General features: G+C 41.0%; 2 protein-coding genes across 4 annotated transcripts; one reads left to right on the top strand and one right to left on the bottom strand.

The window, feature by feature from the left end:
• The first annotated feature begins 54 nt into the window (after positions 1-54).
• hnrnph1 (heterogeneous nuclear ribonucleoprotein H1) lies at positions 55-5,398 on the top strand. 3 transcript variants are annotated; one of them, XM_061834661.1, is made up of 11 exons: positions 55-326; positions 960-1,055; positions 1,152-1,307; positions 1,554-1,697; positions 3,249-3,387; positions 4,012-4,226; positions 4,337-4,449; positions 4,557-4,692; positions 4,766-4,843; positions 4,922-5,014; positions 5,102-5,398. In XM_061834661.1, exons 2-11 carry the CDS (start codon positions 974-976, stop codon positions 5,107-5,109), a joined length of 1,164 nt encoding a protein of 387 aa, XP_061690645.1. In that variant the 5' UTR covers positions 55-326; positions 960-973; the 3' UTR covers positions 5,110-5,398. The 3 variants fall into 3 exon arrangements, with proteins under 3 accessions (XP_061690645.1, XP_061690643.1, XP_061690644.1); XM_061834659.1 differs by having other exon boundaries at positions 60-326; positions 5,106-5,398; XM_061834660.1 differs by lacking the exon at positions 55-326 and adding an exon at positions 358-886 and having other exon boundaries at positions 5,106-5,398.
• Positions 5,399-5,738: 340 nt separating this feature from the next.
• Positions 5,739-17,107, bottom strand: rufy1 (RUN and FYVE domain containing 1). The gene is made up of 17 exons (XM_061834658.1): positions 16,744-17,107; positions 14,207-14,386; positions 13,993-14,110; positions 13,475-13,576; positions 11,581-11,704; positions 11,448-11,509; positions 10,734-10,869; positions 10,160-10,261; positions 9,949-10,065; positions 8,191-8,358; positions 8,025-8,122; positions 7,838-7,957; positions 7,013-7,142; positions 6,729-6,823; positions 6,610-6,658; positions 6,459-6,536; positions 5,739-6,378 (listed from the first exon to the last, which is right to left on the bottom strand). Exons 1-17 carry the CDS (start codon positions 17,063-17,065, stop codon positions 6,235-6,237), a joined length of 2,145 nt encoding a protein of 714 aa, XP_061690642.1. The 5' UTR covers positions 17,066-17,107; the 3' UTR covers positions 5,739-6,234.
• Positions 17,108-17,471: the final 364 nt, after the last annotated feature.

Below are 17,471 nucleotides of genomic sequence, written 5' to 3'. Positions count from 1 at the left end.
GACTGAGGCACCTTTCCGGTTGCCAGCTTGATGAATAATCTACTTTTTAGATAGCGAATATATTTTGTTCGAATTTAATATTGTTTGAGATTTTATTGTTATTAAACCAAGAAAATTCACCAGTATATAGGTTATCAATGACCTTTAATGCTAATTAATGCCGCTTTACAGCGTTCGAGTCGAGTCTCAACCGGATGCGTCCTTCCGTACTTCTTGAAAGGGGTTAGGTCAGACGCCTGGCAACCCAACCCAGCCTCTTTTCAGCTACGTTACGCAGGCCGTCGCGTCCGCTTTTTTCCTACGTGTTCTCTCTTTGATATTAAAAGGTAAGGCACGCACTCGCTGTTCTCGTCCGCTTCATCAAAACTAACGTTGTAACTTCAGAGAAATGATTACAGTGATCAGTAGGTTATTCTCACGGAGTTATTCAGTGGCTTAGCAAATGCTAACGAGTTAGCCTAATGTGGCGCAGGCGGCGAGGGCCGCTTTTGTTCTTCAACCAACGTGCGGTCGTGCGCGCGACCGTAAATTGGATAAAATTCTCCATTATCATTAACTATTCATGTAACTGCTTTACTCCGTATAACCAATAATTGTAATTTATCACACTTAACGTTGCAGGACGAGGCCCTTAAAAGGAATGTAGAAAAGTACTCCTATTAACGAAGTTACGTCACTTCTGTGAAGCAAAATAACGACAATTGTGATTGTATAGGTGCTAATGTTATTTGATAGCATTGTGCTTAAAGACCCAGAAGTCGATTGTTTTATTTCAGCACAATTGAATAGTTGTAGTCAAATACTCTCAAGATGGCGCGAACCACGTCCGTGCAAAATTTGAACTGAATGAAAGACTGCGTCTGCCCTTGTGCCGACTCTATAAAAAGTATTCCATTCAAGACCTGTATATCAATTTTGAGTTGTTATATCCGAAATAAATAAAGCTTGTTTCTTCAAAGTTTCGTGACGAAATATGGCGGATGAAGGCTATGTTATACGAATCAGGGGTCTTCCTTGGTCCTGTTCTGTCGATGAAGTACAGAGATTTTTCTCAGGTTGGTGTTTTTTTTTTTTTCCCAAATTAAAAATGTTCAGTGAAAAACTTGATTGCGTGTAAATGAATGCTGACAATGGTACATTTTGAATTGTAGATTGTAAAATTCTTGGCAATGGCGGTGGCGTCCACTTCACCTCCACAAGAGAGGGTCGTCCCAGCGGTGAGGCGTTTGTCGAACTGGAAGGAGAAGATGACCTCAAGCAAGCCTTGAAGAAGGACAGAGAAACAATGGGCCACAGATATGTGGAGGGTGAGCGTAACTACAGTCAACCCACTTATAGTGGGGATGCCTTTTACACCTATTAAAAACATTTATGATTTTACCATTTTCACATGCTTTAAATACATTAAACATTAAAACTCAATGTATTCGAATAAACACATGTAGAAACATAAAATGTATTGTAAAACTGGATCAGTACACAGTATTAGCATTTTTGTTGTTGTTGCAGAAATGACAATGTTTGTTTGTTGTAATTGTCATGTGTTAAAACAGTGTTTAAATCAAACAATGTGGAGATGGATTGGGTCCTGAAGCACACTGGTCCAAATTGTCCAGAGACGGCAGGAGATGGGCTTGTGCGATTACGAGGCCTCCCTTTTGGTTGCAGCAAAGAGGAGATCGTCCAGTTTTTCTCAGGTTAGAAATTTTCTTCATTTGTGACTTTAATTTGATTTACCGCCGAGTTTTCCATTTGTTGTTTCTGTTTTTATAGAGACTGAGAAATTAATGTTTGATAATTACAAACCCCTCTGAGTCGCTCATTATTATATCCTTATTATGCCGATAACTGAAAGCATCACCTTTTAATCAATAACCATGATTGACACCTGAAAAAAAAGTTAGGAATAATTTACAGCTTTGCTTTTTGGTCTCGACCATGACTTGGCCACACAAACGAGAGATGTGCCGGTACCACTTTTTTTTTTTTCTTCCTTCCCCCACTTATTGCACGCATCCCCCTTACATTGTCTTAGAATTGCAACAATTCACTGAATGATCTATTTACAATTGATTACTAAATTGTCAGCTATTTTGATCCACAGTTTTTTTTTTTATTATTCTTAAGATAACATTTTAAACGTTTTGTTTTACTGTCTAAATATTGATGTCACTATATTGAATATCTTTTTAGTTTGTGGTCAAAATATATCTGAGGACATCACCTTGAGTTTTTGGAAAAACCTTTTTCATTAATTATTTGGCCAACAACTAATCACGAAAATTGACAATCTACGATTGAAGTTATGACTAGTTGCGGCTGTACTCATTTTATTGTGCTAAAAGAAAATTAATCATAAAACCAAAGTTGGTGTCCAGTCTGTTCCAGTGTTAATTTATCAAGCTACAGAAGTGCAGCTACTATATATAAAGTCATAGTTGACCGCGGTGTGTCTGATCAGAAATCAGCACCTACGTACAATTTTGAAGCCAAGCTGTTGCATTATCTGGTGTCTGAAGAGAATCAAATCATTTGAACCTTATTAATCAAGAGTGTACCGGCACATCCCCGACATGATAATCCAAGGGTTACCAACCTTTTTGCGGCTTTTTTTTTTTTTTTTTTTTTTTAAACGAAGGGCCGCCAGTTTGATATACATTTCTGAAATATGACATTTTCTCAAAATACCTTTTAAGGAATGATCATGTTCTTTCTGAACCCACTGGTCATGATAATGAGTTGTCATTATTAATAATGATTAATTATCATAAATATGTGGTCCTTTCGGGCTACCCGTTGCCTGTGTGTACCCTGTTGGTGACCCCTGTGATTATTTTGTTGTTCCTGAGCCGCCCCATGTCTAATCGTGTTTTTAATAATAGTCGTGGATGGCGGAAAATCGCTCACTCACTTTCTTCGAAGAAATCACATTGACTTTGTACAGTGACCCTTTTCCCATTTGATTCCACTATGACTTTGAAAAGCTTTTGATTGAATCAATCAAAAGCAGATCACCGGTGCCCTTCTCCGTACCTCTGTCCCCATTCCTCTACTCTCATTTTTTGATAACCCCAAATCCAACGCTTGTATTTATTTATTTTTGCCTGTAGCCGGTTAACAACTCGACTGGTATGTGTAATGATGTATAGTGTTCCATAAGTTTTCTCTCTCTTAGAGACATTTCTTTCTGTGATTGGGCATGTGATTTAATATGTTCCCCGCTGGGGTTATCTGTCCTTGGGTTGAAGGGTTGGAAATCGTGCCAAATGGGATAACATTGCCGGTGGACATCCAGGGGAGGAGTACGGGGGAGGCCTTCGTGCAGTTTGCTTCACAGGATATAGCTGAAAAGGCTCTAAAGAAACACAAGGAAAGAATAGGGCACAGGTGGGGATGGTTGGTTGGTTGGCTGGAAACATTGCTTTTCTTATGGTGTGCACCCTCAACATGAACTCACTCACCCTGTCATTTTGATCACAATCACACTAACCTGTATGTCAGATCCTACAATGCAACACGTTCACATTGTTCCATGGAAACAGAACATAAAATATGTGTAAAATAAAATTGAGCACCTTCACAAATTATGGCAACACATGGTATGTCAGTACAGGTTTATATTGGTAAGGATAATCCCTGGTGGTGCATCAGAGGCCAACTGTGCACGAGGACATGGAGCCCACCTTCACAGGTAATGCTTAATGAGCTTCAGAAAGCTGGAGCACTTGGCCCTGCTAATAAGAAGACAATGGCTTTCACCACAATACTGGCCAGCTGATTTTTTTTTTTTTTTTTTTTTAAAGATGTCCAAATAAATGCAGGTAACCATAAGAAAAGTGAAAGGCCATTTTCAATTTGGCAAACATTTGTTTGCACTTAAACTAGTTCTATTAACATGGACTAAACAAAAATACTGTTACTGTGATGGGCTACACCAAGACAGTTTCTACATTAACAACGCCCAAACAAGCCTTTCCTGATTTCCTCACCGTGGTATTTTTATGTACATAGGTATATTGAGATCTTCAAGAGTAGCCGTGCTGAGGTGAGAACCCATTACGAGCCCCAGCGAAAGCCCATGAGCATGCAGAGGCCGGGCCCGTATGACCGCCCCTCTGGCGGGCGGGGCTACAGCTTAATGAGCCGGGCGGGGTCCTACGATCGAATGCGCCGCGGAGGCTATGGCGGAGGGGTGTCGGGTGGACGAAGAAGTGAACTCAGATTTGGTGATTAGTTGTTACAGCATTCTCTCAATTCATTCCAACGTGGTACCCTTGTGGTAACCCGAATAAGAATAATTCCTCCTAAAACGGGTTCATGTTGATGACACATTCAGGCGTTTCGGATGGCCGGTACAACGACAGCGGCTCGTCCTTCCAGAGCACAACGGGCCATTGCGTCCATATGAGGGGTCTACCATACAGAGCCACTGAATCAGACATCTACATTGTAAGACTGAGTTGACTTTGGGGGGGGTCTAAATGGATCACTGCTAGTGGTTTTTTTTTGTTTTTTTCAGAATGTACTTTAAAACACATTTTCTTTGCATCTGGCAGTTCTTCTCCCCATTAAATCCAGTGCGCGTTCACATCGAGGTCGGCCCCGACGGCAGGGTGACCGGGGAGGCCGATGTCGAGTTTGCAACGCATGAGGATGCGGTGGCCGCCATGTCCAAAGACAAAGCCAACATGCGTGAGTTTGTCAAAAGTGACACTGCTAAATAACACAGAAAAGTTCCTTTATGGTCTTTTGCCCTGGCCATCAGAGCACCGCTACGTGGAGTTGTTCTTAAACTCAACAGCAGGTGGTAGTAATGGCTCCTACAGCAGCCAGATGATGGGGGGTGAGTATGGCTCATAGTGTTTTAGGTTTGTTGAAAACACTGCTGAATATAAATGCTCATCCATGTTGATGCTCACAGGGAGCCAGTCATCTTACAGTGGCGGTCAGTTGAGCTCAGGCTATTCTGGGGGATACAGCAGCCAAGGAAACATGGGTGGCTACAGTGATTATAGTGAGTGCCATTGCTTTTCCCCCAAACTCCAAATAAATTGATTACCTTGGAATTGTTGGGTCCTATATTTTCTATTTTCCCCTCTTGTTAGGTAACCAGGGTGGAATGGGAAGCAGTTACTATGGTGGCGGTGGAGGCAGTAGCAGAAGCTCCATGAATGGACTTGGTGGAGGATGGGGAATGTAACCCCCCCCCCTTTTTTTTTTTTAAACTGTTGTATCATTTTGTTAGAATTGTTTTAACTCAGCATTTTGCTGCAATGACAGGAAATGTCTCACCTGTTAACATTATAATGGTCAAGGTGGGGTTTTGAACATATTGAGGGGTGGGCTTTGTAATTTTTCAGTGTATGGTCATATGATGAAATAGAAATTTGCTATCACAGTTGTCACCCAAATTTTTTTTTGTCAGTTCGCAAGAACAAGGGTGCTCCATTACCAGAAGTTGTTCTGTACCACACACCTAAATTGAAATTGTCGCTTGTGTTTAAACACATTTCATATGTCAGAGTGCATGAACAATTGTTTTCAACCTTGTTTCACCTTTTACAACAATGCTTTGTTTAATTTACCATGCTACAAGGTAAATCAAAATCCCGCATTGACATTTGCAGCATGTTAAGATATTAAAGGCACTTTCCTGATTGGAACCATTGAGAGCAACTTCATCTGGAATCAGTTGTCACAACCTCTTCTGCCTTTAATTCTGTTTGTTTTCTGTGAATAAACCAGTTGGACTGTCATGAAAACATTGCAGATGCTATTCATTGAACAAGTTAAAAATGCATAATTACTCATATCAAAGAACTGTTAAGTGTGTCCACAATCCCACCATGTTTTTATACATTCTAAAATAGATTTTTTGTCATTCTAAAATTTATACAATTTTCAAAGATGGAAAAGTGGAGAGATGTAAACAGCTACTGCAGTGTTAGTGCATGATGTAAATAATTCTGGGGGTGGGGGGAAAGCATCTTGGTGGAATCCATAACTTGTACATAGAAAAGATGGCATGAAAAGGCTTCACTCAGTCTTGCTTGATGACAATGAGTTCAAGCCATTTGCCCTCCTACAGCAAAATATGTTGAAACAGTACTGCATCAAGAATGTAATCCATTAATTGTTTCAGGAAACCATTTCAGATGTAAAACCAAATCAACATTCATAAACAAGTGGTTAAACAGTGTCTGTGCAGTGTGATATCCAAACGGCAGGTTCTTGTCAGGAAGCTTTGGACAAACTCCTCTGCAGCAGCAAGGAGTGACACATATCACAAACTCGCACTGGACGAGGATATGAAGGTAAGGCAAGCTCGTTACTGGAGCAAGTGCTGCAGTAAATATCCCCACAGTTTCTGCAGTGGTGCTAAAAGAAAAAAAGCTGTGAGAACATTGTAATTCTTGACTTCAGTCTGAATTAAACACAAAAAACCCCCCCAAACTTACTTTTCTTCGTGAGATGGAAAATTCTTTCTGACACTGCTTGCATTGCGTGGCCTCGTCGTCTTTTAACCAAGCATGGCCCTGAAAGGAATGATCACCATTTAACAGCATTTCAAATTTATAATAAATATTGTCACTGGATTTCACATTATACCTTCAGGGCTTTGTTGACCTCCTTAAAGTCCTCCATCTTGAGTTTAGACCTCGGAGAAAAATGACGGAATAACATAACATGTCACTGGCAACAATAAGAAAACTTGCATGAGCACTGACTGGCTGAGATGCAGCCCCATCTCCTGCAAAGCTTGCTCCTGCTGTTCGCACATCTGCTGCAGCTGCTGCTTCTCCTGCTTCAGCTCATGAAGCTCCTGCGCAATCACAAAACAAGCAGGCTATTCATCTGCTGCAATTTTCTCTTAAATACACATAAATAGCGTACATCCAAAAGGGTCACTGGGGGCTATTTTCTACTGACTATTCCGACCATATTGGTTACAGCGTAATAACGTTTATGCGCACCATCATTTACATCAAATACACTGATATGAATTACTTACGGCTTGGAGGCCTTGGAGTTGTTGGAGTTGCGTGCGAAGCTCAACACTATTGTCCTGCTCCCTCTGGAGGGCTTTTTGAAGACCTTGTCGCTGTTCCCTCTCCGCCAGAAGCTCCTTTTCCAACCCCAGCCTGACCATAGAGAGGATGATGAGTTCGTAAAACATATTAACAACCAAATAGTCCATCTTGAAACTTAGATGGGTACGAATAGTATACCGACCCCCTTAAAATTTGCACTCTGTTCTACTGCACTCATGTTAAAATATATTTTTCTTTTTTCCCCTCATGAATGTACAGACAGCACCGCAGAAATGAAAAAAAAAAAAAAAAAACAATTATTGAAAATTTTGCAGATTTATAAAGAAAGAAAATGTCAATTTTCACACAGCCTTTGCTGTGACGCTGGTGCTGTCCATTTCTTCTGAACATCCTTCAGAGTAATATATTTTGTAGACTATCGCACGATTCGTCACTTTACACTGCTCCCTTTTTGCACAATTGTCGTTGCACTGGTGTATAACGGAAACCGCGAACGGGTAAAGGCACTCTGTACAAGCTTAACACAATGTGGGACGTCGACACACTCTTATCTCCTACCTGTTCTAAGTGAAGAAGACTTTTCATCTTGCATATCTGTGACTTATAAGGTATAGTTCCCATAAACATACATGTCTCTTGTTCTTGTTACTTTGTTGTTCTTTGTTTTGACTGTTGTACCAGGGCAGCACCGACTGCCGGAAAAAAAATTCCTTGTGTGTTTTTACACACTTGGCCAATAAAGCTGATTCTGATTTTCTTTTCAAACATTTGTTCAGTGCGTGCACCTTAGTGAGTCCAGGTCAGTCAGTTGTTTTTCCAAAGCGTTCACTTTTCCCTCCAGCTCAACTCTCAAGTCTTTATCTGACTGGTCGCTCTTCTTACGATCCTGTTCAGAACTCTGCAGCCTAGAAAGCACACAAACTCATTGGCATCATTTGTCGTCATCAGTGAAATTAATGCACATAAACCGACCTCAGCTGTAGTTCAGTCATTGCTTTTGCCATCTCATCCATCTTCCGCTCGAGTTGTTCAGCCTTTGCCTGTTTTTTGGCCGCCTCTCGTTCAAAGTCCTGCAGGGCCCCAAAACTGTTCCAAACGTGTCTTGTGTCTCATTTTAATTGTAATTACAACCACGTACCTGGGCTTTGTGGTACATTTGAACGTTCAGAGCTTTGACTTCGTCCAGCTGGAGTCGCAAGCTTGCCAGTGAGTCCTGTTTCTCATGTGAGTCCCTCTCCAGGAGCTTCATGGCCATCTCCATTTCCTGCTTCAGCCCTAACTGAAGCTCCAGCTCTCGTTCCAACTCCTAAAAATTGCCAAAAGGTGACATTTCAGACTCCACTCAATACAATCACCTTTCAGATGGACCGTGGACGTCAGAGCCATCTTCCGTCCACACATAAGGTAACCTTGTTTTCATAACGCAACTCAGCTCTATCCTTCTCACAAATCACACTTAATGAAAGATGTGACCTGAGATTTATTGTCATAGCCACATGGACATTTCTATTTATTCTCACTAAGACCATATGATATTTCTAGTTATGTTTCTAGAAGATCAAGTAGAGCAAAGTTCCAAAGTATGAGAAGTGACATGGAATATAGTAAATGTTTTCATATAAAATATAGTAAAAAAAAAAAAATCATTGTCCAGTCCAAATATGGAGGAAAACTTTGATACATTATTCCGTACAGATCGAACAATCGAACAGATGTTCTCAAGTGACTGTATCATCATGCTGTACATTCAAAAAATGTATAAACTGATAATAGGGTATTCAGATGCATACATGGCCCTGTCACTATAAAAAAAAAAAAAAAAAAAGATATATTTTCCCAAAAACTATAATGATAAACAATAGTGATTTTTTTAATGCCTCCAAAATCGTGAAAAATAAGGTCTGGCCTTATTTTTTAAATATCTTATTGCTTTTAAATCATTATTGTTATTATTATTAACATTATTGTACCAATTTCCTCTCTTGTTTTGCTTTACTCTGTGATATGGTCTCCCCCCCGCCAGGGTCTGAAATTAAGAATAAAGTGCTCCAAGACCAGCTTGGTTTACAATGGAGCTTTCTATTCAGTTGCGAAGCCCAAACCGAACCCCCCAAAAAGTGGCATAAAAATACCTCAATCGAAATAAACAGTCCATATCTGACTGGAAATTCATTTGGTTTGAAAGGGGTGGAATATCCTTTTTGCCAAACTGATGAGTAAATATTTGCTGTGTACGCTATCATTCAGGAAAAGCTGTATGCCCATACTTTGTCTTGACATACACAAATACTTCATTCACGTAAATATGACGGCTCCCAATGCACCTCGTATCCAATGGAGATATTTTAACCACTTATGAGTTGTTTTTACCCAGCATTTTTTTTGAATAAACATAAAAATAACCCCAACTACTGTGCAGAATGGATGACAAACCTCAATTTTGATTAATGAAATGACAATCACAACGCATATAACACGACTTTTCCAATTAAATTAAATACAAATGTGTACGCAGCCGATCAGAATGGATCACATCACATGGAAACAGAATATATGCGGTGCACACGGAGCCATCCTCTGGAATAATGGATGACGCCAACACGGCAAAAGTGTACCAGTCTGCCAGGGTTCTATGAGCCCACTCCAAGCTAATGACACAGTTGTCCAACTCTGTCAGCTCACTACAACAATGAGAATTTATTGAGTCTGGAAAAACTGTGACAATGTTATTTATTGGACAATAAATTGCTATCAAAGTTATTGTGACATGCTTGTGCATGCACCTATTCTGTCACTTAAGGCAAAAAAAAAAAAATCAGTACTCACTACACCTTGATTTGGGTTAAGGGGCTTTAGATGAGTATGTACACCTAGCTGAATAATTCAGATACCTGACCTGGTGAATGCGTTTTTCTTCCTTGCATTGCTTCCACACAACATTATACATCTCATCCAGGCCCTGCCGGGTTTGCCTGTACGTGTCCAATTCTGCCTGGCTATCCTGAAGTGCAGCCTGAAAAAACCCAAAACAGCACACAGTTTAGGAGTTTATTTGTCCCATTTGGAGCCGTGTCATCGGGGGACAAGTCAAGCATTTGCATTTGGACCTCTTCCTTTTTCTGACTGGACAGCAAGATCTGCTCGTTGTCCTGTCTCAGCTGTTCCTGTTCTTCTCGAAGAGAGTTAATTCTGTCCGTTGCTGCTGTCAGCTAAATGAGAAAGAGATGATCAATAATGTTTGATCAATGATGATGAATATCACCATTTCACATACAGGTTGTTCAAACGGATTGAATGGGCTAGGTCTGTAAATGCATCAACACCGACAAACATCTTTGGTATGAGATGGTGATTTAGTGATCAACATTATTTCTCAGAAGAGCTATTAGTTACTTGGGTTTATATCCTGTAGGTGCATTGGCCCTATTCCTAGCTACTGTACATCAGTTTGAAGTAGCCCATCAATATATTAAAAACAGTAATTTAGGTAGTTAACTCAGCGTGTCTTCCAGTGCCATGACGACGCACATGCATTCTAACGTCGAAGCACAAACTAGTATATTACATGTAATTTGTAACGTCCAAACATGATATTGGTATAGTTAAATGCTTTGTGTAGCACATTTACACTCAGCAATGAAACAACAATTCCTTTTGTTGCCAACGCAATCAACTTCTGACCTCTTCTACGAGTTTGCTGTTGGTTTTCTCCAGGGAGTCCATCTTTGCCTGAAGATCAGTGACGGTGCCACTGAGGTGACGATTCAACTCCTCTATGTAATGCTTTTGATCTAAGATGGCGGTCATCTTGGCATCACTGAAAAGACGTGAATGAAACAGAAATGGTACAAGGGTAGTCACTGATCGTGTCGTGGTGCATTTGCCTAACTTCGGCCCAGGCAGCGTAGGTTCAGTTCTCACTCAGTGACGGTCTTAATGTGAGTGTGGTTGTCCCCATGTGCCATGCAACTAACTGGTTATGAGTTCAAGGTTTAGGCTGCCTGTTGCCCAAAATCAGCTGAGACAGGCTGCAGCACCCCATAACCCAGAACAGAATAAGCGATAATCCAATTTCTTCCAACATCCCAAATACATCCATGCTAGGTTCAGTGAAAACTCTAAATTGCCTGAAAGTGTAAATTTTTAATGGCTGTTTGTTTATATGTAGCCTATGATTGGCTGCCGACCAGTCCAAGGTGTACCTCTTACAAAGAATTGTCTGTGACCTTTGAGAAGTGGTACAGGAAATTGATGGAAGGAAAATGTGGGCAATGTGATAAAATGGCTTGATCAATTTAATTTTGGGGGTGCAAGAATGTGTCAATTTCTTTGTATTTATTTCTGAAATATCTTGTTTGAGGTTGAACTGTTATTGATCTGTGAGCAGGTACTCACTGTTTTAGTGTCTCGGTGCTGGTAGAGTCTTTCAGATAAATGGAGAAGTCAATGACTCCCACCTATACAACAGAACAATACCAATGTGTGTTTTGATTGATTAATAATTAAGAGAGGAGGTTAGAACGCTTACCTGACAATCCAGATCCTCGCCTTTAATAATGAGGTTGGCATCAATTACATTGAGGCCCACGAGGAGTCCCCCCATCACTGCCCCTTCCTCCTCCATCATCAGGGCTCCGGGGTCATAAAACTCACTAGGAGGAGACAATAATGGATGGCATTAATAATGATTACACAGGAAGAAGGACCACAGACTCTGACGCAGTCCCAGAAACCCTCCCCACGCGATGGGCTGCATTCTTCCAGGCTGCCCTGCTGTAAGACTGCCACAAGAATATACCCAGTGGACTCAAAACTAATTAATAGAAGTCCGAACCCCTAAGAATCAAAGGCACCCTGATATTTCCACCGGCCTATCTGCTCTCATTTGATGTTTGCCCAAAGGAATATTTGTGTTTTTATATTTTACAAAGTCTGCCCAATTATTTAAAATGTATGCCTTGATATCCGTGTCAGTGTGTCACCTTCACAACTGCAAGATTTTTGAGAACTGCTTGTTTTGATTTGACTCTAAGCAGCATGAAATGTGATTTGAATAAAAACCAATTGATTTGCCAAGACTAAATTTGAGTCACCCCATATGCTTGACCTGTGAGTAGAGAGTGCAAAGTTGAGAGTAATTTTTAAAGTAGTAGTAAAGTACGATTTTATACCCACTTTATTTGTCAAAATTGTAGACTAGATTCAAGATGATGGCTGTGGTCTCGTCTGGTCCTCAGTCCTCACTGACACGCCCACGCGATACTTCACCCTTGCTCTTTTGTTTTGCTCTTCACTCTTGCAAGCAGCTCCCCAGCCCAGGGGCAGCCTCTGATGACCTCTTCCCTTCCTTTTGTTCTGACGTGCAGCTCAGCCAACGCTAATGTCGGGATGAGAACGGACTACGGACTCAGCTTCGCAGCAAATATGCGAGGCGTGGCTAGGCGGTCAGAGCAGCTGCTACTTAAAGAACCAAGTACGCTTCCAGCCAAGTGTGATCGCTCTGAAAATCCTAGCAAGTCCCCGAAGAGCCAGGAAGAGAAATAGTGGCAACCTCCCTCAGAACATGTGAAGAACAACTTTTTTCGCTTATTCCTTCTCTGTTAATTTTTGTACATCTTTTTCTTTAACCAAACCTACTCCCTTGTCTCCTGATATGTGCCCAGAGTGACCAATTCCAGAGACCATCTTATATACGTTCGTGAGGAGACACTGCATTTGTCTCCCAGACTGTACAGTGTTAGTGACTAATAATTCCGGGGAAATTATTAGCTTCACACAAAATCTCACCTTTGCTCACTCTCGCTGTAACTCAACGCATTAAACACATTTACATTTTTAGCCCAGCAACACACAATGGTCTATTTCCCTTTTCGCACGCCTACTTTTATTTTTTTCACCATTAGTGTTAATTTCTCTTTAGTCAGACCCCTTTGTGTGTTTCAATCGAGATCCCTTGCAGATGTTATGAAACATTCTATAAAATTCCAGTCTTGGTAGTGTTTTGTGTGGGGTTAGTTTAACAATGAACCTCTGCTGTCTGGGACTCAAAATTTCATAAAATATAGCAAGGTTCAAATTCCGGCGTAAAAATTGTGCCAAACATATATATGCGTTCATCTGAGATGATACGCTGTGGCGACCCTGAAAGGGACAAGCCGAAAGAAACACACACATAGCAACCTTCAAATTATGGGACTGCCACTTTCCCTAAATGTTGTACACATAAAAAGTGACACGGTGCCCCTTTACAAGACAAATTAGTTTAATTTCAATGATAAATCGTAAATCGGACAAACCCGGAAGTGAACGCAGGGGTTTACTTTCCTCCATATCTTTTTCTAAATTCCATTTTCACTTCCACCAATATTTGCTACAATGAAATGTTAAACATAATTACCGAAGTCTTGAAATATGTTACAAACCTTAGAAGATCTTTGCGCTCCAGCAAGGCTTTCATATAATCAGCCATTGTCTTCTGCATGAGCGCTAAATGCAGCCATGCTCTCCCTCTCCCCAAACCAGTCCTAAAAAGAGATAACAGACCAATTCTATCCATCCGTCTATTCATTTCTAATGCTATCTGTTCTCATTTGGGTTGCGGGTGAATGGAGCCTATCTTAGCTGACTTTGGGCAACAAGATGGATATACTCCGGAATGGTCACCAATTAATTGCAAGGCAGATAAAAGCAACAACCATGCACACACAAATTCCCAAAACATCTTTGTTAGATTAATTAAGAACTCTAAGCATGTTTTTGAAATGAGGAAGAATGTTACGGAGGAAAACTATGCAAACATGGGGGAGAACATGCAAATTTCACAAAGTAGTGTGGCATTTCACATGATGCTTTCGATAAAAAATGGAAATTGTGATTCTTGGGTTCTGGTTCAACTTTTTTTAATAACAGATTTACAGTGAAATAGGTGAACGAATCATACTTGATGCCAGGCAGGTCTCTGGCGCTTGTCGCTATGTTGGCAGAATCTGGACACAACCGCTCAGTCAGCTCCAGAGGTCCCCAGATGGATTTGTTCTGACCAATGAAAGACTTCTTGACTGAAAAATGTGGTGAAAAACAAGATGATGTCACTGAACTGATATTCTACACATATAGATTCTGATCCGTTGTAGTTTATATTTAAGTTATGTCACCTTTCAGACCATGTTTGAGGCAGTGCTCCAGGACTAAGAAGAACTGCTGCAAGGGGGGGTAGTCTGAGTGCAACGTCCTGCCCAAACTTAGTGAGGACTGCATTAAAACCTTGATGCTTAGCTTCAGCATGCTGAGTAGATTGGACCTTTCTATTGCCATGGGATCTTTGGGAGGCACCACTGTTTTAACAGAGAGCAGAAGCATTGTAAACACAACAGTCAGACTTCAGATTGTTATTATTATCCCTCCCTGGCACCCACCACCATTGACTCCAGACCATTAATTGAACTCATGCACAAACCCCAATTTAAGTACTGTATTTGCATTGCCCTTGCAGCACTGTTTACATTACCCAACTGATGATTCTGCTACACTGTTAAATGTATATCATGTTATAAATGTATATAATTTAGTACGGTGTCCATAATACTCAACCATGTATACTGCTGCTCATAATCCCAATACCACACATCTATCTATACCATATATTGGAACTGCAGTTCTTGTTAACTCAGCCAGGTTGACCATATTGGTTACATTGTCCACAGGAGTGGTCACCAACAACCTGCTCTTGGACTGGTACCGGGCTGTGAGGCATTTGTTACCGGGCTACAGAGAAAGAATGACCAATTTATATAATTTGTGTTGTATTGCAATTTCCGGGTCAATCTTTTATTTTGAATATTGACCAGATCTTCTTTGCAGCAACTGCTGCATGTTGCAATTGACACATCAAGACTGTACAGAACACTTCAGATTCCGTTCCCAGTGGGCTGGCTAATGGCGTCAACGTTTAAAGAACGAATCATATCATAAACTGATTCAGTTCATTTAATTTACTGAAAAGATTTGTTCTTTTGAACAAAATGTTCACAAACGAAACACAACATTAGTTCTTCTTAAATTTGGGTTTATTTCAACAGTTAACTCTCACGCACAAAGTCCGCTCTGATACAGATACGGTTGTAGGATTCTGCTTGACAAAGGTAGAAATATTTTTACGGAGTTAAATGTCTACTCTCACTGAGGACCTACAGAACTGCAGTCTGGTCTTGCTGCCTACTACTGCATCGCGCCCACAGCGCACGCACCATGAACGGTGTAGGAGGAAGCAGAAGCGCATAAGTAACCACGTGTGTGTATGCGTACACACACGTATCTGATCTGTGAGAAAAATGCCTACTCTAAACCGGTCCGCGGTGCAAAAAAGGTTGGGGAACACTGATCTTCAGTATGAGGCACAATGTACACACTTTAGACATACCCGTTTATTCATGTTATTCATTTATTATTAACTCTTTAGTCCATTATTGCACTGCAGGTCTGAGAGGAATGCTATTTCAGGTATGTCGCATGTCATGTATGTATAACAGACCCGACAATAACATTACTTGAACTACTAGTGGGACAACTTTGACATACTCTGAGGAAAACGACCTGTTACTAGCAAGGCAAAGCACTAGTTATCCATGCAACAGTACTAGTTAAAGGAAGAATCTTAAGTAGTAAAATTTAATAATATCACTCGTGGTAGGTCACTAGTAGCGCACAGATTTCAACCGGTGCATCATTTTGCCTCATTGGTAACATATAGTCTTCTTCTTCTTTTCCTTTTAGCTTGTCCCGTTAGGGGTTGTCACTAACACCTACTGTCCTCATGTCCTCCCTCACAACATCCATCAACCTTTTCTTTGGTCTTCCTCTCGCTCTTTTGCCTGGGAGCTCCATCCTCAGCATCCTTCTACCAATATACTCACTCTCTCGCCTCTGGACATGTCCAAACCATCGAAGTCTGCTCTCTCGAATCTTGTCTCCAAAACATCCAACTTTGGCTGTCCCTCTAATGAGCTCATTTCTATTCCTATCCAACCTGTTCACTCCAAGTGAGAACCTCAACATCTTCATTTCCGCCACCTCAAGTTCTGCTTCCTGTTGTTTCTTCAGTGCCACCGTCTGAATCCGTACATCATGGCCGGCCTCGCCACTATTTTATAAACTTTGCCCTTCATCCTAGCGGAGACTCTTCTGTCACATAGAACACCAGACACCTTCAGCTAACTGTTTCACCCCGCTTGGACCCGTTTCTTCACTTCCTTACCACACTCACATTGCTCTGTATTGGTGACCCCAAGTATTTGAAGTAACTGGTAATATATAGTGATCCCACTATTATACAGTTAACTTACTGATGAACAGAAATGTCATACAGTAGTGTAAATACTTAAAAAAAAGTTACACACAACAATTCTAGTATTACACCGAATTGTTTTAAGGTGTAGACAAAGACCGTACTAATCTAGTTGGCTGGAGTTTATGATACTGATCAAAGATATCTAAGAAATGCTCAAACAGCTTTCTGTAAAATTTCGCCAGTCAAACACCAGCTAAAGTAATAAAAATCAGAGGACGCTCGCATGATCCCAGAGCCATAAAATCTCGATTTTCTATCTGGAAGTCATGTGTCTTAACAGGTGACAGCCAAGTTGAACTCCAAGAGGAAGTTCTACCGGGAGTTGCCGTATTCTTTTCTGCATACCTGGAAGCTTCTTTCCCGCGCTGTTTAACTCCGTTTCAGGTTCCTTTTCCGCAGCGGAACTTTCAGCGGAGTCATGTCCCGAGTTTCTCGGGACAGGAGCGTAACTCACCCCGCTGGTGAGCGTTTCCGTGGCCTTACGAGCAAGCGACAAAAGAGGAGCCGACCAGCTGCTTTCGGACGCTGACCTCTCAGGCCGGCCAAGAGCGTTGCTGTCGCAGACACTGTCCTCCGTCTCCGTTTTTAAAAGTTTGGCGACCTCTTGCTCTTGATTTGCTTCGCCATCCTCTCCAGCTGTGTTTACTTTCCCCAACTCGCCGGCCATGTTTGACTCCCATCCCTCCGTGGTGAATAATCACGTGACTCTTTACTTTGGTTGTAATCAAACCTATCCTAAACGTTTACAAGCCCCACCTATTGACTGGAGTAAAAACTACAGCTAAAGTTTACTGAACTGAATTCTGTACTATACAGTATATGTAAAATATTTAAATACATCCATCCATTTACTGAGCAACCTATGGTCACGAGGGTTGGAGGCACATTTAGCAAATGTTTTTTTTTTTAAATAGTAACTGATCTACTATAATTATAATGTAATACTGTGCTGTCATAAGTTATGTCATGTATTGGTTCGATATACGTAAACATTTGTTTACGTCGCCGCCGTAAGAACGAAACTCAGTTGAAAAACGACGACAACTTTGTCCAACTTTCACTCGCAGGACCGA

The sequence above is a fragment of the Syngnathoides biaculeatus genome, chromosome 11 (genome assembly GCF_019802595.1).
Source record: "Syngnathoides biaculeatus isolate LvHL_M chromosome 11, ASM1980259v1, whole genome shotgun sequence".
Taxonomy (NCBI): Eukaryota; Metazoa; Chordata; class Actinopteri; order Syngnathiformes; family Syngnathidae; genus Syngnathoides; species Syngnathoides biaculeatus.
Note: the sequence above shows the minus strand (reverse complement) of the source record. Positions and strands in the feature narration are given on the sequence as shown.